Below are 25,527 nucleotides of genomic sequence, written 5' to 3'. Positions count from 1 at the left end.
GCTTTATTGTTTTTCTGGGCCTTAATAGCTTCGAGAACTTCCTCTATGGTTGGAGCTTCTACTCCATTCTCTTCTACGTAGTTCGTATCCATTTCATCTTCCATGTCTACTTGTGTACCAAGTAGGGTCTGAAAATAATGCTTCCAGGTTTCTGTGACTTTCTGTTGGTCACTGGTTATTTGCCCACTTTCATCTTTACATAGACTTGTTTGAGGTTTATACCCACTTTTTTTCTTTTTTAGACCTCTATCTAGCCCCTCTAATTTCGTTGTTTTTAAAATTTTCTTCCATGTTTTCTATTTGTCCATTTTTATAAGCTCTTTTTTTATTTGCTGCTTATTTATCTGCTTTCCGTATTGCGACTTCAAATAATGTTCGTCTTTCCCGTGTTCTTATTATATACATTTTGTGTGCTTCATTTCTTTCCTCTATTGCTTGTCTGCACTCGTCATTGAACCATGCTCCTCTTCTCGCCTTTTTCTTGTTTCTCAGGGTGGACGATGCCGCTGTCAGTACTGCTGTTTTGATATTATTCCATTTGCCCTCTATTTGCAGTTCTAGCGTCCTTAACTCATTTGCAACTTCTTCGAATTTCTCTTCACATTCCTGAATCTTCAGTTTTTCCAGGTCCAGTTTGTTTGTTCTTTGTTGTCTTTCGTTTCTTTCTTTGTTAACTCTGCATCTAAATTTGGTTTGGAGTAAAAGATGGTCTGATCCACAGCATGTTCCTCGTTGTGTTCTCACATCTGAGATACTACTGGCTACCCTTTCATCTATCAGCACATGGTCGATTTGTTTGGTTGTGGTTCCATCTGGTGAAATTCATGTCATTCCCCATTCTAGCTTGTTTCATTGTGCAGTGGGTGCTTTCCTGTTGTGCCATAGAACTGCGGTTCCTTGCCTATTTTAGCATTCTTGTCACCCATTAAAATCTTGATGTCATTTTTGGGCGCATTGTCATATACTATCTCCAGCTGTTGGTAGAAGCTCTCCTTTGTATGTTGTTCTTGTTCTTCTGTTGGGCAGTGACTGTTTATCATTGTTAGGTTGAAGAAGTGGTTGCAAATTCTTAAGTTGCATATCCTTTCACTGACTGCCTGGAAGTCTATGATTTTTTACTTAAAATCATTATCCACCACAACCGCAACTCCACATTCTTTGCTTCCTTGTTTCTTCCACAGATATTGCTTAGTTTCATCAAATCAGCGTGTGACTTTATGTAAATAGAAAGGACCAAAAAAAAAAAAACGAAATCGAGTAGAATCTATTTATTTTTAAATATTAATTGATTACATAGTATAGGTTGTGTGCTTGTCAGAATAAAGTATGATATTTACAATGTAATAGTGAAACGTAAATTGTACTTAAAAAAATTTTAAAGCTCGTATTAAGAGATAATCAAATATATTTTCGATATCTTTCAAATACTTTTTATAAAGATTAAACATTTGGATATCACCAAACGTCACATACAAAAAAAATAATAAAAGTACTTAAAACACGTCTAAACAATAAAATAAAAAATAAACAAATTTCCGTAAGTAATTCACATGTATTTATCTAAAATTCAATCTATACATTTCTTACAGATCGAACTGATTCAAACAGTTGACTAACTCAAACGTTGTCAGTTAAAGGCTCACAGATCAACTATATTTTTTTCTTAAACAACTCTTAAAGTATATGATTTTATATTAAAATTGCATCATTCTGGCAACTTTTCAGAGCAACTCGGAGAAAATATTTACTTTAAACCAAAGTTTCGCAGAAATATCTGTCACCTATCAGTGTTAGTAACCAGACAAAAGACGAGACATTGTCATTCAAATTCAAATTATATAAATTGAGATCTACAGACGAATATGGAGCACAAAAACTGACATGCAAGGAAAAATCAAAGATTAGCTACAAAAAGTTCGAAACAAGCGGATTTGGAGACAAATTGACAAATGACAGTGTAATATATGTAGCTTTTCGACACAAACATTTGTCAAATACATGTTTTAACAGGAAACTTATACTGATTATAATGTTTTTGGACTATAAATAATACTTTCTAGTCTTTTTGACGATGATGAGAAAAGTAGACATTTTCAGGATGTGACTTTAAGGAAGAATGTCGAAAATATCTTACATGTATAGAGTTCCAGGTGAAGAAATCCATTTATCATGCAGGAATATATTCTAGGAAACCGTAGAGTAAGACAAATATTATGGCTCCGCAATGTCTAGAAAGCAGTTTGATGAATACTTCGTCCAAAAACTTTTTAGAACAGCAGGTCCAAGACTTTTCAATGGAATCTAAGACACTATACCCATGCTCTTCGTAATTCATCGGGTCGTTTTCTGTTGATGTTTCTCATTCATTTAAGTTGTTTCTCTTTTTGTCCTTCAATATGATTCAAATTCAGATCTGTTGTTATCGGTTAAAGTTGTTAACCAAGATATTTTTTGCCAACTTGCCATATAATGGGATTGTACATTGTAATTATATTCAGTTCATCGCTGTCATGATTGCCATCGTCATTCTATATTTTACCAATGTTATTCCTTGATTGTAGGCAAAAATAGGCAACCAGTTATCTTTGTCTTGGTGTTGAAAACTCAAAATGTGGTTCATTTTATTGTTTGTTTACTTCTAGTTATGTTTATTCACTTCCAAAGGTCGTATTATATAAGATCTGCTAGATTTTAATTGACGCAAACCTTCGAAATAATCTCAATATGTTCTAGGTAGTTATATTTCTGCAATCTAACATTTTCAAGATCAATTTCAATATAGATTTTTGATCCCAAGTAAATATTTTGCTACGTTGGCAAATTTACACCATATTTATTACTTGGCTATTGAGTATTAGGACCATAGTACCCATCGTACTGTTCCATCACGACGTGATCATGGGGAAGCTGTATTGTACTGTACCTGAACCTGTATGGCAATGTGTCCTAAAGAATTGTCACACAAATGGTCGACTCAAGGCTCCAGAACTCTTTTCGTATTACGCCTTATACACTGGAAGCTGTATTGCTCCGATGCTTGTTGGATTAGAATGGTCCAAGTTAATGAAAATTAAAAACGGGAGTCAGCCAAAAACTAACAAAACTACTTCCTAGCCAAACAGACTAAGAAAGAGTGTCACAGAAACACTCTAGACGCTTGAGTTATCTCGGCAATGCTTATTCGGAGTTCAAAGAAGGAAACTCAAGAACACGAACGGGTAGAGTGTTGACAATAGCAAGGCCGACGTACTACAGAAACCAAATATTTCCTTCGTGAGAACCGAGGTGGCACAGCCTGCTCTTGCAGCGTCTTCCAGAAGAATACAAAGGAGAGCAAACCTTCTCCGAAAAATGTGGTGGTGGAAGCTACAAAACTTGTTTTAACGGCGATCAAGAACTGTGCAAATGGAGAAGATCAAGAATATCTTCAAAACTACATTAATGAATATCAAGAAGGACAAAATGGTGTCTGAAAATGAAATAGGACCATAAAAGAGGATCTAATGTCGTTTTTTTGGCTCATGAATAGGTATTTTTTGGTGAATATTTGCTGAGGAAGAATCATTTACTAACAGAAAGTACTTTCTTGAAAAAAAAATCGAAGTAGAAATCTGTCAAAACTGAAGAATTCACTAAATCCAAACCTCTGTCGACAAGAATTCCGAGGGCGGATTTACCAAGCTGAACTGGAAGATTTCAACGAATTTTTATAGGTGCAGACCTTCGAAAATGATACGATACGTATAAAACCGATACAAGCAAAGGATAGCCATGTTAATAGCCAAGAAGGCACTGTAAGAAGAACTGGAAGCATAATTAGCAACTCCATCATGCTAGTTTTATGCATTGGGAAAAGAAATCAACGCAGACTGAAGGAGCTCATAAACTAAAGCCTGTGAGAATCATTTCCATTTAGAGACCGAAAGGAAATCCATGTAGACGGCAATAAGCCCCATATCCCAAAAGATCAAGGGACAAAATTTGACGGGATAGAAATACCAGACACTAAAGTTGGAACCTGTATTTTTTGGTGATCTGACTTGCGTATCTAGGAGAAATCTCTAAATTCTTCATAATTAAATTGATGGCTTTTGTCTAGACTAGAGCATGGAACATCTTGGTGGAGTTTTATGAAAGGGTAGGGTCTGGGGTAAAGGTCTCACGACCAAATCCCAGAAACAATTAGTGTTTTGCTTAGGACATAAAGAAAAAGGGGTCGATATTCACAGCAAATGTACTCTTTACGTATTTTCATTTCTTTCTTATACTAGTAAACTGTTTTAAAGGCATATGTCAAGATCACGGCCGACAATTTGGAAATATTACGTATTATACCTTTCTCTTTACTTCATATACTTGATGTCTTGGTGCAGTACCAAACAATATTGATTGGAAGACGAACGACATAAGAACGTTTCCTAGAGAAAAAAATTTATTACGATATCATTTTAAAATAAGGTTCCTGACTATTAGGAGATATATTTATCTCTTGATACAGTTAGTCTTCATTCGATAATGGAAAAAGTTTTCTGTGGAAAACATTGAGTTTTAAATTGTTAACCATTGTGAGAACAGTGAAGCCACTAGGACGTCGATAAATTGGTTTCTATCTATATACAGTTAGTCTGCATGTTTTATTTTTTACCACTGTATGGATCCTGATGTAACTATTAACTTATAGTTTAGTGTTTGGATAGAGTAAGTCTCCATTTAACACTGAGAAGAGTTTGCAGCAAAAAATGACTGTATTTTGTATTTTTATCATACACTTGTTCAATCACTTGCAAATTTAGTTATTTTGGACTACAAAGTTGTATATCTTCATGTGGCCCCTTCACCAACAATTGAACTGAACAAAATAGTATAACAATAGTCGTACTGCTCAAAACAGTTCAAGCTTCAACAACGCGCTCAACATATTCACAAATATACATCCTTCACCATGGTATTTAATACTAGGGATGTTCATGCAAAAAAGAAATTTGCCTATATCGATATATATAACAATAAAGTAACAACTGCTAAGTTTATATACATCGACAAAAAGCGTAAGTTTGATTGGTCAATGATATAAAAATAATCGTATGCTATAAACGACAAATGTCATTACAGATTCTGAACACAACAGCACAGATCGTCTCGTTCAAGAAAACGTCCAGTATTTTTAGAGTAATACATCTATATTGCCATAGTCTATTATTATGTATTGATCGTGTTTGTTACTTTTTAGAAAACAATCAAAACAACGAATTGTACAAAAATCTTCTTTTATGAACTTTACTCATAGAACATACTTTTTTACGTCGCTAATTAAAAAACATTCTTGTTTGCTTTACTTTTACTAAGTTGGAATGTTATACCCAACCTATTTAATCTAATTTTGGTAACTAAAAACGTGAAGATCGTTTCATGAACGCAGATACCCAGTTTAAGCTTTAAAAAAACTATAAAGTAATTTTTTAAAGATTGAAAACAAAGTTACCAAAAATGTCATAACCTAAAAAATGTTTTCACTAGTACTTAGCACTGAATTTAGGTTTGAAATTAAATAATGTAATGTAGTTCTAATAAGAACTGATTTTTATACAAATACTGAAAGTGAAAATCACTTTCAGAGCATGAGAGATGTGATGGAAACAAAATAAGGAGGTCTATCTCTAACGTGAGCGGACGTTAAAGGCTAAATGACAAGTATTTAACCATTCAGTAAGCATCAGTTACAAAAATCATTAAGTTCCAAATCAATATTTTGTAACGAATGCATTCATTCCTATGCAATCTCATTTTGATTATTATGAAATAGGTATTGTGGATTAATGCGGCAAAAACTGCAACTGATATTGGAGTACTAATGGTTGATTCAGATTCAGAATTAAAAGGTACTTTAAGGAAAATTGTGAAACCGTTTTTCCTACATGCAAATATATTTTTCCTATTTACTTACAGTAATTAACTGTGTTAACTATTTATGACAAAATACGTATTGATTTTTCTCCATATAGTCACTGGACAAATTACTGTCGTCGCCATCTAGTTGTAGGTGCATTATGAACCCCAATAAATTTCTGTACATATGCAAAATTAAGTTTTTAGCTAAATTAAATATTTAGCTATTCCTTGTTGTTTTTTTCCCGATACATTAATTCCTACCATCATTTTTTATTCAAGAATTCAATACTTCAAGAATTCAAGATATTAATTCAATGACAAACAAGACAGAAAACGCATAATTATGACAGTTGACGTCATAGCCGCCATTTTTAGAGAGGCGTGGCTTTCAATAACTTCCAGACAAAGTTGTTTTCCTTGAATTAGTGAAACAGATGGAGTTTGATCCGATAGTAGGGAAATTTAAACCAGACATTTCTTGGCGTGTTATGTATGCTGATGTGATGAGAGAAATGCCACATTAGAATTAGTACAAAGACAGAATAGCTTTTGAAGAAAAAGGCCAAAAATAGAGTGTCTAGAATGTTCATTTAAAAATTGATTTACTACTACAAATCAGACGAAAGCTTTGGATAGTGGAAAAAATAATAGTTTTAACTCTAGCATCAGTATTAAAGAGCAATGAGAAAATATATAAAGATGCGTGCAGTAACAATGGAGCGGGAGGGATGAAATGGAAGGAGGCATGTAATGTATTGTGTGGCAAAAAGAATTGAATAAAATGTAAAGGCAAATTAATGTTATAGAAACGAGAATCAAATTAAAGTTAAAAAGGAATTTATCATGGGAAATCAAGACGTAGCACAAATTAATGTCAAAATGAAAGAGCATAGTCTGAGATGATTAGAGCACATACAACTCGAGCTAGGTAGCAAAGCTAAACCACCATAAGAATAAAGAAAAAGATATTTAAGGATGAAACCTCAAATACACATACATTTCTTGCATGGTACCTTACAATATCCATGGTGCTGTAATCCACATTTACTTACATTCAATTAGGATTTCAATACTAATTTGAAAATCTTGACAAAGTTACTTTTTTAATTACCCCTTGCACTAATAGTCTAGCTATCAGAGGATCGTCGATTTAAGCTGAAATTTGAAATATTTATTATGTATGACATTCTGCTTTCTTACTGATGCATTTAAACATTGGATTCTGTATTTCAATTCATGTTTTTTCTATAATTCTCGTTTAAAAATTTTATGTTGTGGCACAATTTTCAAATATGTCCTCCATGTTGATTGTGATGTCACTTGTCAACCAATGTTGCCATATTTTCAAAATATTTTTCTTGCAAAATTAGTAATTCACTGGGGCATTGTTCTATAACTGGTAAATATTTGGTTTTCTTTTGTATTTCATCAGTTATTAACTTGTTTAGATTACATACAATGGGTTAGATTTTTTCAGTTTAGCTTTTAGTCATTAAGGAATTCTTAAAGGAAATTACATTGGGTTAGGTCAGGTTAAGGTTAGATTATGTTTTGTTTTAGTCATTAATAAACTGTTAAGATTTTATATGATTTTGTATAAAATTTTATATTTTGAAACACTTTCTATTTGTAATTTCCGATATTTTTGCCTCAAAAAATTGCCTCTTTAGAGATCCTCGGGTAGCTAGACTTTTATCCATTCTTGCAAATGTTCATAAATTAGATTAACGTAAAAAGATGCTGATTGTGTAACTTTTAAATAATAGTCTGTTCTACCTACGAAGCGTCTTTATTAACGAAAAATACATAATACAAAAATTATAAATATGCACAATAACGTCCCTAAATTTGAATATATCTTTTCAAATTTCGGTTGTGTTCAGATTCTATATAAAACAGAGTATTTTAAAAAGTCCGCACCATGTTTTAATATTTCCATAATAAATCCCTAAAAATCCAGCACACGAAACACACGTTTTAAACTACTCTGTAGAGATAATATAAAAAAACATATGTAAAAATAACAAAATAGAATGAGTCAATCATACTAACAGTCACATTTTAACAAGAATACTAATATATTTTTGATAAAATGGTTTCTTGAGCAACTGATACCTTGATGGCTAAAAAAATTGGAAAATATCAATTTTTTTTGTATTAGATTAAGTTGTAAAGGCTCCAACACTACTAGACTGCCTTAACGTGTCAAATATACATATATCTAATACATTGACAGCTGTAGATCTTTCAGAAAAATGAGATTGTTACATATTATCTTTTGGATACACTCTTTAGCCGCTTTCCTTTATAAATATGATAAAGTCATTTATAATGTAAGTCAAAATATAGTTTTTTTTATGATTTTTGGCTTTTACATTTTCTTACAACTATAATCCCTCTTCAATGCTAGTCATGGGCCTCGACATGTGCCGATTAATGCCGCATATTCTTCTTATTACAATGCATAATCCTGACAGCTATCCAAGAGGGTATACGAGTGTCAAAATATTTAACAGTCAAAGCCATGAAAAACTATATATATACGTTTCACTTCAAGTCAGCTGTTTTGTATTTTAAATCAATTTAACCGTCAAAGTACGCATTTGCTCCTCATCCTGGATGACAGATCTGGATACTTTTTCTCGCGATAGAGACCTAAATATAAGAACTAAAGTATTTGTCTCAATATTATGTACTTTGGACATATCTAACTACAAATTTTATCAAGGAGTACATGCATTTACAGAGCATGAAATAACAATGTTTTTTTATTAATAAGGCAGACAAAAACTTTTTCTTCGAGAACTAGTAAGCGTAGTAGTGGAGTAAATAGACGGTCCTTTTAGAATTCGATATTCAAAAAATACCTACTCATTAAGATTCTTTTATGCTAGATTACTATCTCCTTGTTAATGAGGGCGTAGGTCCCATAAGCCCTTCCGTTATGTTTTAATGAAAGTAGAAAGTATTTGAGTTGGGTTTATTGAAATGGATTGTCAATTTTTTAATTCAAATGAACAGCAACAGCTTTAGCCATTTGTTAAAGAACCAACTGTTCATATGATAACGGTTTCTCAAAGTCCCATTAATTCGACAATTAACTAATGAGCCATGAACTTTGACACCTTAAATATTTATTAAATTGATTTCCTGTAAAATCCTTTATTTTTCTAATGTGCTACAAAAACAATCCTAAATATTTCCGACAGTATGGCAACACCTGTGAGAATCCTAGATCACGGGCCCCACGTTGGGCGCCAAAAATGTCACCTCATTCTTCCCCAACCCCAGGCAAACTTTAAATTTAAAAATTGTCCATAAAAACAGCAACATAACCTTAAACATGTTTTAGTTATATTGCGTTATATGTTTTAAGGATATACTTTCAACGCAGTTAAATATCTCGTTGAAGAGATAATAAAATGTTAAATGGGATAGGCTGCGCATGTAATATTGCGCTTTAGAACTGCTTCTGTCAAAAAAAACGTTAATTCTTATTTAAATCCATGAAGGACAAACTTTTACTGATCGGAATATATAAAATAAAATGTCTTGGGTACTTTGACCTGCTGTTAATTAACATAAAAGGACAGCACTGAACAAAATTATGTCAACTAATGTTTACATTAACGGGCCTTTGCGAAACTGAGTACGTGTCAGTTTTAGATCTTTAAATCTACTTGTAAAAGTACTGTAAAGGATCCAGATATGTTTTTTCTACTTTCAAGAATTCGAAATATTTAAACTCCCTAGAAAACCCATTATTTCTAAAGTACTAGTCAAAAATACTTGCAACTTATTTCCTAGGTTTTTTTTTGTTTCTAATAATAGTGAAAATTTTGATTTTCATTACCGGAAACATTTTTGTCTACCTTACGAGGAATATACAACGTATAATACTAGTATTACAATATTATTTAGTATTGTATACCTATTAAAATGAAATCGTATTGCTTCTATTGCTTCAATACAACCTCACATGCTAAATGATTATCATTTTATTTACAATTCTTAAACTATCCTCTCACTATTACACATTATCGAAACCTGATTTCAACTTTCAATCCTGCCTAGCATAAAATAATGTAGATTCAGTTGGTATTGCTACTAATTTTTTAACTTTTTATAATTTTGCAACTGCCCCTAATCTAGAATTTATTTAACTGTGGAGAAATTCTGTGATTGGTTCTTGTTGGCCGACACCCAGTCTGTGAAAACATCCCTGGAAAAAAAGAAACACCTTTAGGAACGATTAAAAACAGTATAAAGCAAAAAAAAATTATTAAAATCCTTTATAAAAGGTATATAATTAGAAAACCCAATCGGGCTTATATCAAAACAACAAAACGTTTTCGGAATCCATATTCCATCATCAGTGTCTAGCTGTACATGTTTTGAGCCACTAAATATCTGGGTTAAAACCTGTTAAAAGGTATAGGTTTAAATTTATTTTACTTTATTAGATCTTATATTTTAAGATGTTAGAGTTACCAGTGGATTTGATTAATGGCAATAATGAATTGATGAATTTAAGTTTGCCGATCTTGTAAGCTACTAATGTTGTGTCGCATCCTGAAAAAGCATGGAGAAACAGCAAATTTTCTGCAATGACGTCGCCATATATAAAACTTAAAGGACAGATAGTATAATTGATGCGACTTACAGCCTTTGGAAGGGTTAAAAAAATTGGACACTTTGGGTACACAAAATTGGACTGCTCTCTTCCTAATGCCACGAGCAAGACAAGAATGTCAATATCCTCTGTTACTCAAAGAGAAATTATGAAATTAAACAAATTTATCAAATTTGTAGTGAAAATTATTCTATGAAAAACCCTCTATGATATTGTTCTGATGTTATTTTATTGTAAAATTACCAGAAAAAACAAATAAAGGTCCAAAAGAAAATATGTTCCAAAATGTCGAGATATTTTTGTTTATAACTGATTTATTCTCTATTTTACGATTAAAAGTAATACAAATAAAGTTGTGCTATAAATCATGTCTTGAAATTGAAAACAAGCTATAAAACTTTGCAAAGGATTTACGCGGATGATTACCTAACCCGTGCCAGAGTTTTGAGGGGTACAAACGTTATTCGGTAATCGAGGGTGTTAATCAAAAAGCGACTTGCTAGCCGTGAACGAAAGAGTCGTAGACCTATATAGAGCACTGGACGAAAGAACGGAGGCCTGTGTGTAGCAGTGTTTAAAATAATGGATTCCTATGTCAAGCAGTGGACGTTCAATAAGTGAATAGAAGACAGTGACATGAGACGAAAAGAGCTTAACAGATAACCTGACGAAAAGAAGACGACGAAAAGGGACGAAAAGAAGAAATGACCTGACTTGTCAGCGAGCGTGACGTCACCCGAACACTTGAGCAGGTGCAAACATTAAAGGATGCCGATTTTTCCCATGGTCGGTAAAATTTTCCCGGCCTCAACCTCTACTAATCAAAAAATTACTTAAAAGTTCAATAAAAAAACATCAATTCAATTTGACCCTGAAATCAAGCGGTAATCCTTGCAGTGAAAGACTTAAAACTCTTTGGCCAAAAGTGCGGGGATGAGCAAATCAAAATTTAAGGCGTCGATTATTTTCTTCGATATACGTAGTTCTCATAAAATCGGTACCAAGTCACAGTCATCAAACGACCGACTTATTCGCCAGATTTACCACCCTGCGACTTCTACTTGTTCCCAAAAATCAAATTCTGCATGAAAGAGAATCCGCCACGAGTCATTAGTCGACTTAAACAAAACTCGCCTGTCGAAAGATGTCTTGCACCATGATTTGCACTGAGGAGGCTTGCATGGAGCGGTGTAGGGATGCTGAAAGGGGGTAATTTAAAGAGGAAAAATCAGAAATACAAAAAAAATCTTAAACTGTAAAATACGGGCCTTTATTCGTTTTCTTGAGAACTACACGCGAGATCAGTTGAAATTCAGTCACATTTGTGAATATGTATGGACAAAATATTATAAATGATGGAATGGTTTCAAATATGGACGAAAGAATGATTAAACGATGGTATAAACGCTTAAGTACCAAAAGCTTTTAGGCGTTTAAGCAGTTCCTTTTTCTTAGTGTTATGATGCTGAAGGTGGCAATTCTTCCGATTGTTTTTCCTCACGCCAAATATTTTTTATCGGCACAATGTGTAGTTAACATCATCTATTGTAATAGTAGTACTTGGCTGACTGTACAAGTTTTTTTTCTAACAAGCTCGGTCTTCCAGCAGTCTCTAGTCAAGTGAAATGTTTGTTTTTTGGAGATCTGATTGTATGAAATCTACCCATCGCATTCTGGGCACGCAAGTGGGCTAATTCATGTGAAGACCTCATCCCAAACAAGTTTTTCGTTGTGCAGTCTCTGTACAAGCCGTGCTCACTTTAGTAGTAAAGATTAAACCACCTGGACAACATAATTAGCATTATATACTTGTTTTATTTCTGTACTTGATCTGTATTCTATACTGGTTGGCGGTAATGTAGTGGTGAGGCCCGAAAATTTTTCTTAGTATTTTTCTTTCAAATCGTCTGAGTTTTTCTTTAGTTGAGGTGGTCATTGTCCATTTTTTGAAAACGATTTCCGGTTTTGATCGAAAAATTGAGGAAGTAAAAAAATGTAATTTTCTTTACAATCAAATGTGGTTTAATCGCATATATTAAAGTTAAAAATGTCACAACAAAAATGTTTCAGAACCATATTTGGAACGTTCAATTCTTTCAAGGGTATAGAAATACATGTGATGTTTTGACAAATTCTGTTCCTTATGTTTATACACGTGTATTTGGCTTTCTCTTCATTGACTTTTCTAGTGTTCCTTCGACCTCATCGAAAATGTCTTTTACGGATCAGATGGAGTTTCTTTCTGCTGGGCCTGTAAATGCATGGGTCTGTTAAATTCCCAACCTTTCTCTAAAAGCTGTCTCAGTAACAATAGTTAAAAAATTGTCCTTATGCCTCTTAGCAATATTGTAAAGATCGCTTTTTGAAGGGCCTCTAATTCAATTCAATTTCCCCTTTACTTTTGGTATAACCGTTGTATAATTCGTGTAATTATTAACGTTGGTAGAATTCTTAAAACGTGTCAGGTTTCCTATCGTCTTCTTCTCCTTCTTCCTTCTTGTATGTAGGCTTTAAAGCCTGTTTCTTCTTCAATATTAGCCTCCTAAATTGTTTAAATTATCGCACCATCTTTTTCTTGGTCTGCCGATACTTCTTCGTCTATTTGGTGACTTACCTCGTGCTATTCGTACTATCCTATCCTCTGCCATTCTACTAATGTGTTCGTTCCACTCCTGTTTCCGTTTTGTAACCCATCTATTTATGTCTTCTATCTTGCATGTTCTTCTTATGTTTTCGCTTCTCTCTCTATCCAACAGACTTTTCCCTGATATTCGTATTTTCATCTCTGTTGTTTCTAGTAGTCTCTCGTTTTAGATGTGTCAGGTCTTATCTCCGCCGTGTATGTTAATATAGATCTAATCGCTGCTTTATAGATTCTTGTTTTTGTGTCTTGTCTTGGTGTTTGTTCTTCCAGATTGTGTCATTAAGAGATCCCGCCGCTTTACTTGCTTTTAAGATTTCTTGTCGTACTTCTTCTTCAACATCTCCGTAACTAGTTATATATATATATATTCCCAGATATCTAAACGTTGCTTCCTGCTTTATTATTTTCCAATCAATTTCGATTTTACTTCGTAGTGGCGTCGTCTGCATAAAATAATATTTGGATTTTTTGTTCCCCATTCTGTAACCATGACCTTTACGTACTGCTTGTATTATTTCGTCCATTATTATACTAAAGAGAAGTGGGCTTAACGAGTCACCCTGTCTGACTCCGCTTTGTACTGGTATACACTGTGTTAGTTTTCCATTTATCTTTGTCTGTATTCGATAATGGAAGTAAATGTATGAAGCAGTAGGTGTAAGACGTCTTCGACTTGGATGCGATCGAAATCCTTTGTCAGGTCTATAAAACATACATACGCTGATTTATTGTAGACGATGGCCTTTTCTGTGATTTGTCTTAGTACAAATACGGCGTCTGCGCAGGATCTTCCGGATCTGAATCCTTGTTATTCATTTGGTAAAGTTGTTAGTTTATTAATTTTGTTGGTTAGGACTTTTGTGGTAAGCTTAAGTCCGGTGTTCAGTAGATTTATACCTCTATAATTGTTGGGCCTTCATCTCCTTTCTTGTACATTCGTATCATTACGTTGTTTCTCCATGCGTCTGGTATCTTGCAGTGCAATATTAGTTTGTGTATAAGTTTTGTCATCTCTAGGGTTAGACTTTCTCCTCCGTGTTTTAGAAGCTTGTTGGTTATTCCGTCTGGTCCTGGTGACTTTCTATTTTTAAGTGAATTTATGGCTATTTTTCCTGAAAACTGATTTCTATTTCGTGCCTTAATTCAGGTACGTTATTGTGTTGATTATTATTTTCCTTTCCTTTAAACAGTTCCGTCAGGTATCATTCCCATTCGTTTGCTGTTATCTTATTGTCTATCAAAATAACAAACAGATTCTAAGTAAAGGCTATGAATGGAAGAAGGGATGTACTGTAGCATTTGAATTTTACATCTGTCAGCTCGAACTACCTTTGAAATTCGGAAATAAAATGAAGATCAATGTTTTCGAGAGTTCCTATTTAAGCAGATCTTGCTATGTGGATTAAACAATATGGTGTTGTATTGTAAATGCAAGGATAAAAAAGCTGATGAAAATTCATAATCATTATGGAATGTGAGTGTAACTAAGTATCTTTAAAGAATCGTATAGTTACTTACCGGCAGTGGCTGACGACGCATTCATTACTACAGTATTCATCTTCCCATTCAGGATTAGTTATGGCGGGGTTGGGGCATCCGTGACGTATACAAGCATTTTGTGGTCTCATTCCGGGACCTTGTCCAACATTAGGTTGGGATACTGATGTAGGGATGGAAGGGGCAGGGGCTGAAACGGGTGGGGAACTGGATACCATCGGTGGGGGACTCATGTGTTGTTGCATGTGGGGGGATTGCTGTTGCATATGACTATGGGGTGATACTGAAACGTGTGGTTGCTGTTGCTGTGGTGACATTGGTACGTGTTGCTGCTGAGGAACCTGGGTAGAAAAACGAATAAACTACATTAAATTAAAACCATCAAAGCTTTTGATAGCGAAATTTATATGGATATTTACGGGATTCGCATCCGTGTACTTAACGAGTTCAAATTATTCGAAGAAATCATATTCTTTACTGTTCTACCTTGTTCTTTAATTAAAAATAGAAAAATCAATCCTCTAGTTTTCGGTAAAACTTAAATCCGTCATCATCATTATTTTTCCTTTTACTCCTGTGATTAGTCGGATTCCCTAATTACATTTCTCTACAAGTTTCGATCTTTTTCGTTATTCATTCGATATAACATTCGTTATAAATTATAAGTGCTGCTAATATTGGTTGCTTGCAGGCCTTTCCATAGATTATTTTAAGACATATTATCACTGATGATTTTCGAGATCTCCCAAAAGTAGTTGCAAGTCATTGCACATTGTTATTTTTTTCTTCCTATTGGTAAACTCGGTATCTATAATTGATCTGCTCTGAAATCCATAAGATCAATATTTGAATTCAATATTTTTCAAAGAGTTGGACTAATAATTTAGTCATTTTGAACGTAAAGTCTGTACAGAAACGCCTTTGAGAATTATCTAATGCTATTAGTTGTCCTAAAGAGTTCATAAGTCCATTAAGATTTTCAAAGCTCATACAAAATTAAGTGCAGCAGATATTTAGATCAATTGTATATAAAAATCTAAGCATTAAATAGAAAGTTATGAATTTAAAACTTCATTGTAAGGAAATAGTAAAAAACTAACCACATTGTTTTTCTTATAAAGCTGTCTATCACTCTTTCATTCATTCCAATGAAATTGACAGGAAGATGAGGTATTTTTGTTAATTACTATTTTAAACCTTGGAAAATTTCTTTCCAGCATTCTTAATGGACCCATTTCTTAGGAAATAATTACGCTTCTTATTGATACCTACCATGAAAGTTGATTAAATACTTCCTTGGAAGTGGTAAAGCACCCACTTACCAAATTAAAACTTGCAACAAAGTAATTGTTCTTAAAAAATTGGCACATATTGCCGCTGTAGAATGAGAGGAGCAAGGGAACGAAAAAGCAGACTCGTTGGTAAAACGATGCTTGAGAGAAACTTTTGTGGACCCAAAGCTGTTCTGTGATGCCATAAAGATGGTGCACGATATGAGATTCAAAAGTGACTGGAAAAAAGTCATACTAAAATACATGTAGAGCCACATGCGGGCACATCCATACAAGGAAACTAGTAAACAGTATTGGTGGAAGACTCTCCACCAACCTGACAAATCTCATTAAGACAAAAGTAAAAATGGACTGCGAAAGCATATATACAACAAAGTTACGGTGAAAGAATGTGATTCGCTTAGTGATCTAAGGGCAGACATAAAACCAACCAAAAATTTTACCGGAAAAGATCGTTAGAGTCCGAGAAAGGAAGCTGCTGACTTCGTTAAAAGCACGCATAAAAGAGTTAAATGGAAAGACAGAGTCAGGTATAATGGTCTTATAACTAAGTTGCATAGACTTTTGTGTATTGCTTGAAAACAAAAGATACTTCATTGGAATACCTGGTAAATTTTTATCTCCCCTCTATAGATAACGCCCTCGTGATCCACGTTGGTGTCAAAAGGTGGATACTTCAAACTCTTTGTTCAAATCTCTCCAGAATGGGGAGAGGACATTAGAGGCGTATTTTGTTTATGCTATTTTTCAATAAACTGCATTAAGGAATAATCAGGGAGAAACATGTCAAATTTATTACTTACCTGTTGCATATAACTATTGTGTTGTTGGGACTGTTGCATGTGTTGTTGCATATTCATGTGATTTGGCACAGGCCCCATTCCTTGTTGCATCATCCCTTGATGTCCCTGCTGTGGCGACTGTGGCATGCCGCCCATCATGGGAGGTTTCTTTCCAATTGGCGATTGGGCGGGAGGTGTAGCCGACGGCGGGGCAGACATGGGCGGTGACGGTATGGTACCCTGTGGTTGGTATGACGAATATTGCTGCGGGGCGCCGCCTTGGTAGTTCGGATAATTACTGTACATTCCCTCGTTTTCTCCAGCACCCTTAGATACTAGGCTCGCTCTGTAAGCGGCCAGAGCTTTTAAGTATTCCTTCTTGGCAGCCTCGGTTTTCTTCTTGTATACCTACGATAAAATATTTATGTGAACAATAAGGAAATTTGAGTTTACTTTTGATCCGAAAGAAAATACGATAAAACGGACTTAAAACAAGAAGAATTGGTAGCCAAGCTCACATAACTAACCATGATAAACGTACAAGAATAAATAAGATGCAAGTAGTGGACTAGTCTGAGAAATTTAAATGATAAGCTATTTTCCTTCACTTTTCTGGCTAGATGAGAAATCGAAGGACCACCTGCATAAACTGGAGGAATAATAAAATAAAATATAAAATAAAACTATTTAATTTTTGCTTAAAAAATACCTTTCCAAAACATACCAATAACTTACACCTAATGACTTACAACTAATGATATTTGAGGTAGTTGTCGCGAGGTGGTCAAACTGCTGATTAAAAATAAAATAATTATGCGCTAATCAATATTTTGTTAAGGAACTGACTACTGATTAAAAGAAATAATTATACAAGCCAGAAACCCTTTGTAAATGAAACCAAACAACGACTAGCTGAAAAATTTGAGATATTTAGTTTTTATGCAAAAGTTTCCAACAGGAATTTGGAAAATCCTAACAGATCCCTTCTGGGAAGCTTAGAAAGTAACTTTTTCGATGGTAAACAGATTTTAATACGGTTTATTGCTTTATTTACAAAATCCGAAGAAATATTTTATTCCTTTGAGTCTATACCAAGTAAATAAATAGACCCAGAGACGTACTGTTTTTGAAGTTGGAGAAATTAGTAGGCAAAATTTTTCCAATAGATGCAATCTAACTGAACTCATAGATGAGGTGCTGCTGTACTCAGTGAAAACGTATTTCCATTATATGCTTCTTATTAATCGCCTCATCATATGAAATTCTCTCAGTTTACATGAACTAGTCCAAAAAATTTGTATGAAAATAAAATATGCAATACAAACTTATAGAAAAAAATTTGAACTTTCAGATAATTAATACTTTGGAAAAATCAAGCAATTTCTAGAGATTATTAGATATATTATCATATATCAGATATATGTACTATTATTGATACAAACGAGTTTTTTGCAAAACAATTTGTACACCATACGTTAGGGAATGATATGACAACGGTGCAAACTGCGTAAAAATAATTGTTATTGTTATACTATATCCCTATATAAGGGACTGACTTTTTAGCTAATAAACATTTATAATAACTTTGATATTTTTAGGTCACGCGCGTGTGAGTAGGCTCAGTGAAATATGGTGAAAAACCACAATCTTAAAAAAAATGGACCTTCTATGACCAATAGGAACAAAGACGGCAATTTTTTTTTTTAAATCATATTTCGCTTGTTTATTACCTTGGTAAATTGCACTATTAATCTTGAACTCATAATTAACCTAAAAATAGACCAAATTACCAGCCCAAATGCATCCGTTCTTAGAAGTATTTAATGCAAAAGTGATTTCTTCGGAATAGTTCTTCTCTCGAGGTCAATGCACAGAAAGTAATCAAATAAAACATAATTAAGTTTAATAAAAAGCAGCCTTTTAAAATGTGTGTGTGGTCACTTAATTAATATGAACATCTGGAAACAATTAAAATATAAATAAACTCATTAAAAAAGTAATTTTAGTGCCGTTAATTGAAAGTCCTGGGATGAAAGAGCTCGAACTGGTACATCTTTGTTGGTCATACAGGATGATTTATGTAGATTTGGGTTATGTGTGTGATTTAAAATGTGGGACGGGTGGCTTAAAGTGGCTTCTCATTAGATAAAAAAATTACTGAGATTACAAAAATAAACAACGTTTTAGATAATTGCAATTTTTCCTTTGATACAAATTATATTGAAAAGTCATGCACACTGGTAAAAAATTATAAGTAAATCCTTACCAAAAACCTAGCAAGAGACAATGAAATAGCTCTAATACTGTTGCCGCAGCATAAGACTCTAGACATATTTTGGGTATCATGAAAGTGGCTAGAGATAAGTCACAACAAGAAATAGGGAGAGTGATAGAGGACAAAGCCGTAAAAATAAAATTATTAACAACAATAAAAAGAAGCTTTCATCTAATTTAATGGATCTTAGCAGTCGGATCAGTGTTCCCAACTCTGGAGAGTGGGATTATTGTGCCACGGCCATTGGCGAACTTACGTGCTAGTCAAGGGAACTACGATTGCCAGTAAAGTCACATTGTTTCGAACCTTTCGAATATCGTTGGTACCTTTAACTAGAAAGGATACAGCCTTAGAGCCTTTTAGGCACAATTCCAAGGATGGTAGTTTCGCACCTTCACAACATGTACCCTCTTGAGTACAGGTTGCCCAATTTCACTTGTCTCTGACCTTGAGATGCGCAGTAGTTGTTGATGGGTCAGGATAGGGAGACTCTCTCTCAGCGGCGAGACAATATTTTCTTTATTTGTTACCATACTCTCTCTTCTTCATTTGCGCATATTATGGCTAAAGTGAAATAGGGCTCTCTGTAGTTTAGTCATTACCACATTTGAATGCGTTTTGTTGAGTTCACATTTAAAAAATATATGGTTTAAGTCTGCGATAAAGTTTTTATCACATGAACAGAAGGAGAGAGTTTCTAAGCACTCCGATTTCAGATAAATGTGCAGGAAAGTTGCTATTATTTAATTTTAGAGAAATTATTGTTAAGAAATAAAAGAAACTAATGTAATAATCAAATATAAATGTGTGGGATATTTTGAGGAGGTTGGAGGTATACGTAAGTGTATGGATTCTTCGACGTTTGGACAAATTTGAGCCGTCGATTCCTGTTTCCTTCTTTGATTCCGGCATGTCCTTCGCCCAAATAAATACCAAGTCATTACTATTCTGTAAAAATTTATCAATTAACTTCTTAATATGGCATAACAACCCATTGTTACAGTTAAATGGACGCACGTAATACAAAAGGAAAGAAGGCACTGTAACTACATGTCATTTGTCAATTTAACGTCTGAAATGACATGAGTCAGATATATATTGGCAAAATAAGTATAAGACCAATAGAAATCCTTAAACTCGTTGTAAAAAATTACTGGTTTCATCAAGGGTACAGTACTTTTGGGTGGAGCTTAATGTTTAGTACAAAGATCTGAGCACCAAACTCCAGAAACAAATAGTAGCTGAATCAAGAAGAATCCTACTAGAAAGGTATTCGTATCAAGTCCTAAGATGTTAAATAGACATGATACGCCTTGTTTCATGTTAACCTTTAAAAAATATGATAAACAAGTTACATAGCTATACAGTAAACAATGTAACAATGTACATGTACTTACAAGTAAACATGTATAGAGCTAGTCATACGACAGTTAAATAAAGAATAATCTAGTGCACTGAATCTAATCTTGATCTAAAAGACATTTATTGGAGAGATCAAGTTTGAATTAGAACAATTAAAATACTGAAAAGTATACTTACATTTTTGTGTTCGGAGTCTAGGGCGTCCCACATGGAAGCCACAATTTTAGAAACTTCACCAAAGCTAGCGTTTGGATTCTGTCCTTTGATAGCTGCTTGAGTGTCACGAAAGAAAAGCGCGTACGCTGAAACTGGTCTGCAAAAAAACATTATATTAGTCAAAGAAGATATAAATTACATCAAAAAATTTATATTTAAAGAACTATTTAATATAGATGAAGTTAAATGTGTCGATAGCAATTAAAGTAAATTGTATACTCACGCTTAATCAAGCCATTAAGAGCGATGCTGGGAATATTTATATTCCACTATGCATCAACAATTTACCCATATAAATTACCATCTTTCTTGTACTCATTGCGTCGAGTAAGAACGATAAATATACGAAAATGGTTGCGTTTCGATTTAATTTGAGTTTCTTACCACTCCCTAACACGTGTTTCTGGGTCTACCCGTCATCAGAGAGAGTTTGTAAGAAAACTCAAACCAAACCAAAACGCACCGACTACTCTGGCAATTATAGAAAAAATAATTACCAGAGTATGCTACTAGAGACATCTAGTGATAAAAGATGAAGTTAAATGTGTCGATAGCAATTAAAGTAAATTGTATACTCACGCTTAATCACGCCATTAAGAGCGATGCTGGGAATATTTATATTCCACTATGCATCAACAATTTACCCATATAATTGCCAGAGTAGTCGGTGCGTTTTGGTTTGGTTTGAGTTTTCTTACAAACTCTCTCTGATGACGGGTAGACCCAGAAACACGTGTTAGGGAGTGGTAAGAAACTCAAATTAAATCGAAACGCAACCACTTTCGTATATTTATCGTTCTTACTCGACGCAATGAGTACAAGTAAGATGGTAATTTATATGGGTAAATTGTTGATGCATAGTGGAATATAAATATTCCCAGCATCGCTCTTAATGGCTTGATTAAGCGTGAGTATACAATTTACTTTAATTGCTATCGACACATTTAACTTCATCTTTCATCACTAGATGTCTCTAGTAGCATACTCTGGTAATTATTTTTTCTATAATTGCCAGAGTAGTCGGTGCGTTTTGGTTTGGTTTGAGTTTTCTTACAAACTCTCTCTGATGACGGGTAGACCCAGAAACACGTGTTAGGGAGTGGTAAGAAACTCAAATTAAATCGAAACGCAACCATTTTCGTATATTTATCGTTCTTACTCGACGCAATGAGTACAAGAAAGATGGTAATTTATATGGGTAAATTGTTGATGCATAGTGGAATATAAATATTCCCAGCATCGCTCTTAATGGCTTGATTAAGCGTGAGTATACAATTTACTTTAATTGCTATCGACACATTTAACTTCATCTTTCATCACTAGATGTCTCTAGTAGCATACTCTGGTAATTATTTTTTCTATAATTGCCAGAGTAGTCGGTGCGTTTTGGTTTGGTTTGAGTTTTCTTACAAACTCTCTCTGATGACGGGTAGACCCAGAAACACGTGTTAGGGAGTGGTAAGAAACTCAAATTAAATCGAAACACAACCATTTTCGTATATTTAATATAGGCTCAGCTATGCAATGTTTTTATGCTGTTTTGCTTTTATCAAGAAGGGAAATTTACACTACAACAATATTCCCTGCTACTACAGTATAACCTCGGAAAAAAATCTCAGAAACATAACTCAAACGATTTAAATATTTTCATCTTCACGTTTAGACGGTCAGCTAAATCTAATTTTCAATAGACTTTACCCGAATAGCTGCACAGCATTGGTCAAAACACTCGAATCAACACTAATTCTAGATATTCTTCACGAAAATTGTTAGTATTATGTGTATTCTGGCACTGCATACTGCCACTTGCCAATTACTTCTCACAAGTACGGAAAATGACAAGTTTTTCTTTTTGCTCTGTGTTGCACTCCATTTCTTATTAAAAAAAATTGACAGCAACGTTGAGTTTGAACTGTAAGGTTAAAATTTCATTTTAGTTGTTTCCTTGTCACTAAAAAGTAATTCTACGGACGTGGTTAAAGTCTATTTAAAGTTTATCCATCCCCTCCCTGGTTAATCATGATTCCCGAGATCAATACGACACTACTCCAATATCACAAATCAGAGACATCACCAAATGTAATCAGACAGTCATTTTTAAAAGAACTCGAGACTTGCGGGGAAAGTTTTTGCATTTATACAGATGCCTCCAAATCTGCAAACGACGTAGGAGCAGCATTTGTCACTCCACATGCATCCTTCCAATTTAAATTAAGGTCGGCCACCTCTATATACTCAGCAGAGTTATATGCAATATTACAAGCCCTCATTCATATCAAAAGTACAAAACAGTCTTCCTCCGTCATTATCTCAGATTCTCTAAACTCGTTAACAACAATTGATCAACTATTCACTAAGAACCCTATAGCCTTACTTATCAAGAAAGAACTTGCAGCCTTACAAGAAACTGGTTCCGAAGTCAAATTTATATGGGTTCCATCTCACATGGGAATACAAGGTAATGAAAAAGCAGACCTCCAAGCAAGGGAAGCTTACAAAAACGATCATGCTACAATAGTGTCAAAGACTATTTCCAGTGATATAAAACAGTTCGTCAAAGCAAAAATTGATCAGTGCAAAATGAGTGGAATTTATCGGAATCTAAACTAAAAGAAATTAAATCGACAGTGAGTCCGTGGCGCCTAGTGAACTTAAAAAGAGCTGATCAAGTCAAAATCTCTCGACTTCGATTAGGTCATACCAACATTACACATAAGTACCTAATGAATAAGGAAGACATTCCATTGTGTGAATACTGTCAAATCAACATTACTGTTAAACACCTCCTAACAGAATGTGGAAAATATACAGTCAACAGACAAAATAACAATATTTCCAACAATTTAAAAACAGTATTAGGTGAACATTTAAACATCAAAGACTTAATTAATTTTCTTAAAGATACATCTTTATATAATTTAATCTAATGTAAAAACTAATGTCGCTAATGACCCAAGTGGTTGAAGCGACTATTTTCTTTGTAAATAAAAAAAAAAAAAAAAAAAGTTTATCCATTTTTACAGCTCGAATCAAATGGATTCTAGCAGTCGATAAAACTTTTCTTTTTGGATTATAAGGATGTATATATACTTTTATTTGAAAGCAAATTCAATATATATGTAAAAGATTAAATCTTTTATCAAAAGCTGTTATCGCTTTGTAGAATTGAATGACCATATATATGCCCTAGGAGGATAAATTCGTTAAAGTTCCCGTGCTCGAATCGGTATCAAGAGAGTGTTATGACTCATTTCAGCATCCCTGCTTCATCGGACACTCGAGATGATAAAAATTCAAACTCGGAAAATCCAACGAATGTCTCCTGAATCTTTACCACTGCAGTGGTTAACGTACAGAGGTGCCACCTACGTTGGTGGCCGTGAACGAAAACGATTTAATTATATCGCTTTTTTTCCTCTGGGCTATAAGAAATGTGTAAAAGATTAAATCTTTTAGCAAAAGCTGCTGTCGCTTTTGTTGAAAACATTGATTCTTTGCACGGCATGAATAAAGCAGATCGACATGTTATCTATCAAGAGATTTGGTGTCCATAAGAAGGCACGTATCGATTAGCACGTGCCACATTGAAACGATTCAACGGAGGCCGCTCAAATTTGGTATAGAGCATTTTAATATGAAATATTGGCAAAAATAGTTGGCAAACATATGATCTCGAGGAATCGTTGTATTGTCTTGCATTAGGACAATACTCGCTCTCACACGGCTCCTACATATGAGTATTTAAAGGTGAAACATCGATTTAGTAGGCCATCTACATACAGTCCTGACTTGGCACCATATGAAATTCTTTATGTTCCCGAGAATCAAAAACAAACTAAGCGGTAAACGTTTTAAGATGCCAGATGAGGCATATAAAAAAAATCATTTCTGAGATGGGATGATCGCAATGGGATTCAATACAATGGAGTAATGAGTCCAGATTTGAAGTGTGTGTTGGAGACAGTAGGAGTCGCATCATTCGCAGGAAAAATGAAACTTTCCATCCCGACTGTCTAAAGAAAAAAAGTCAAATTTCCTGCATCTGTCACGATCTGGGGCAGCATGTCGTCTAAAGGTATGGGAAAGTTACATTTTATCGATGGGATTGTAAACACGGACAAATATTTGAATATTTTAAAAGAATCACTTTTACCGACTATGGAACACTTCAAAAAAAAAAAAATAAAAGTGGATTGAATAGGAAAAAGCTTTGTGAAAACATCGTGCCAGGTGCTTCGAAGAATTAAAGGAAAAATTGCAAGAACTATGGGATTCGTTTACATTAGAATTTTGTCAGAACTTGGATAATTTAATTATCAATCTAACGTTGGGCTAACTGATATGGCAAGGGGCTCGTATATGTGATCTGTGTATGATCTACCTGGTGTAACCTCTATCTGGTTGTCGCCGATTTTTATTTTTGTATTTTATTCTATTTTTTCTTTGAGTATTGTTTCCTATAGCCCTCCCATTAAACCACAAAATAATATAAAATTACAAGAAGTATTTGGACATTAAAAAAGCTTTCAATTGATTGTTTAACTGGATGAACACACCTCAAAACATGAAATCAATAAAAGACCTATGCGTAAAAACAATTAAAAACTTCATTTAAAGACTTTAAATTAAAATTTCTTAAAAAATGATCCACAGACAGTAAAAATAAAATAAAAATTTCTTAGGCATACTCTTGAAAATATGTTTGTGTAAGACACGTTACAGATCCCCTCCTCCACTCTCTGCAAGTCTCATTTCTAACACGACGTCTATTGATTTTTCCGATGTGCTATTAAATCCTATTAAAATGTTGAAATGCCATTTTCCCCAACTGCACTTCGGCTTGGGGTGCGTCGACGCCACTTTGGAGAGGGGCGGAAACAGAGACGAACTCGTTCGTACATTAACAAATGTTTGTTCAATGTTAATTGGTGTATAGT

The 25,527-nt window shown here is 34.1% G+C and overlaps 1 protein-coding gene across 7 annotated transcripts in view; it reads right to left on the bottom strand.

The window, feature by feature from the left end:
* Window positions 1–1,253: 1,253 nt before the first annotated feature.
* LOC140436482 (TOX high mobility group box family member 4-A-like) overlaps window positions 1,254–25,527 on the bottom strand; it is a 478,609-nt gene continuing 454,335 nt past the window's right edge. For 5 of the 7 annotated variants that reach the window (XM_072525336.1, XM_072525340.1, XM_072525338.1 and 2 more), the window contains 4 exons: window positions 20,552–20,687; window positions 16,759–17,145; window positions 14,685–15,025; window positions 1,254–10,111 (listed from right to left, as the gene is read on the bottom strand). In XM_072525336.1, coding sequence (XP_072381437.1) covers window positions 10,045–10,111; window positions 14,685–15,025; window positions 16,759–17,145; window positions 20,552–20,687 — 931 coding nt within the window. In that variant the 3' untranslated portion in view covers window positions 1,254–10,044. The remainder of the gene's footprint in view (window positions 10,112–14,684; window positions 15,026–16,758; window positions 17,146–20,551; window positions 20,688–25,527) is intronic. The other 2 variants (XM_072525337.1, XM_072525342.1) reach the window with 2 other exon arrangements.

Source organism: Diabrotica undecimpunctata, chromosome 3 (assembly GCF_040954645.1).
Source record: "Diabrotica undecimpunctata isolate CICGRU chromosome 3, icDiaUnde3, whole genome shotgun sequence".
NCBI lineage: Eukaryota > Metazoa > Arthropoda > Insecta > Coleoptera > Chrysomelidae > Diabrotica > Diabrotica undecimpunctata.
The sequence above is the reverse complement of the archived record's forward strand: the minus strand, read 5'-3'. Positions and strand labels throughout refer to the sequence as shown.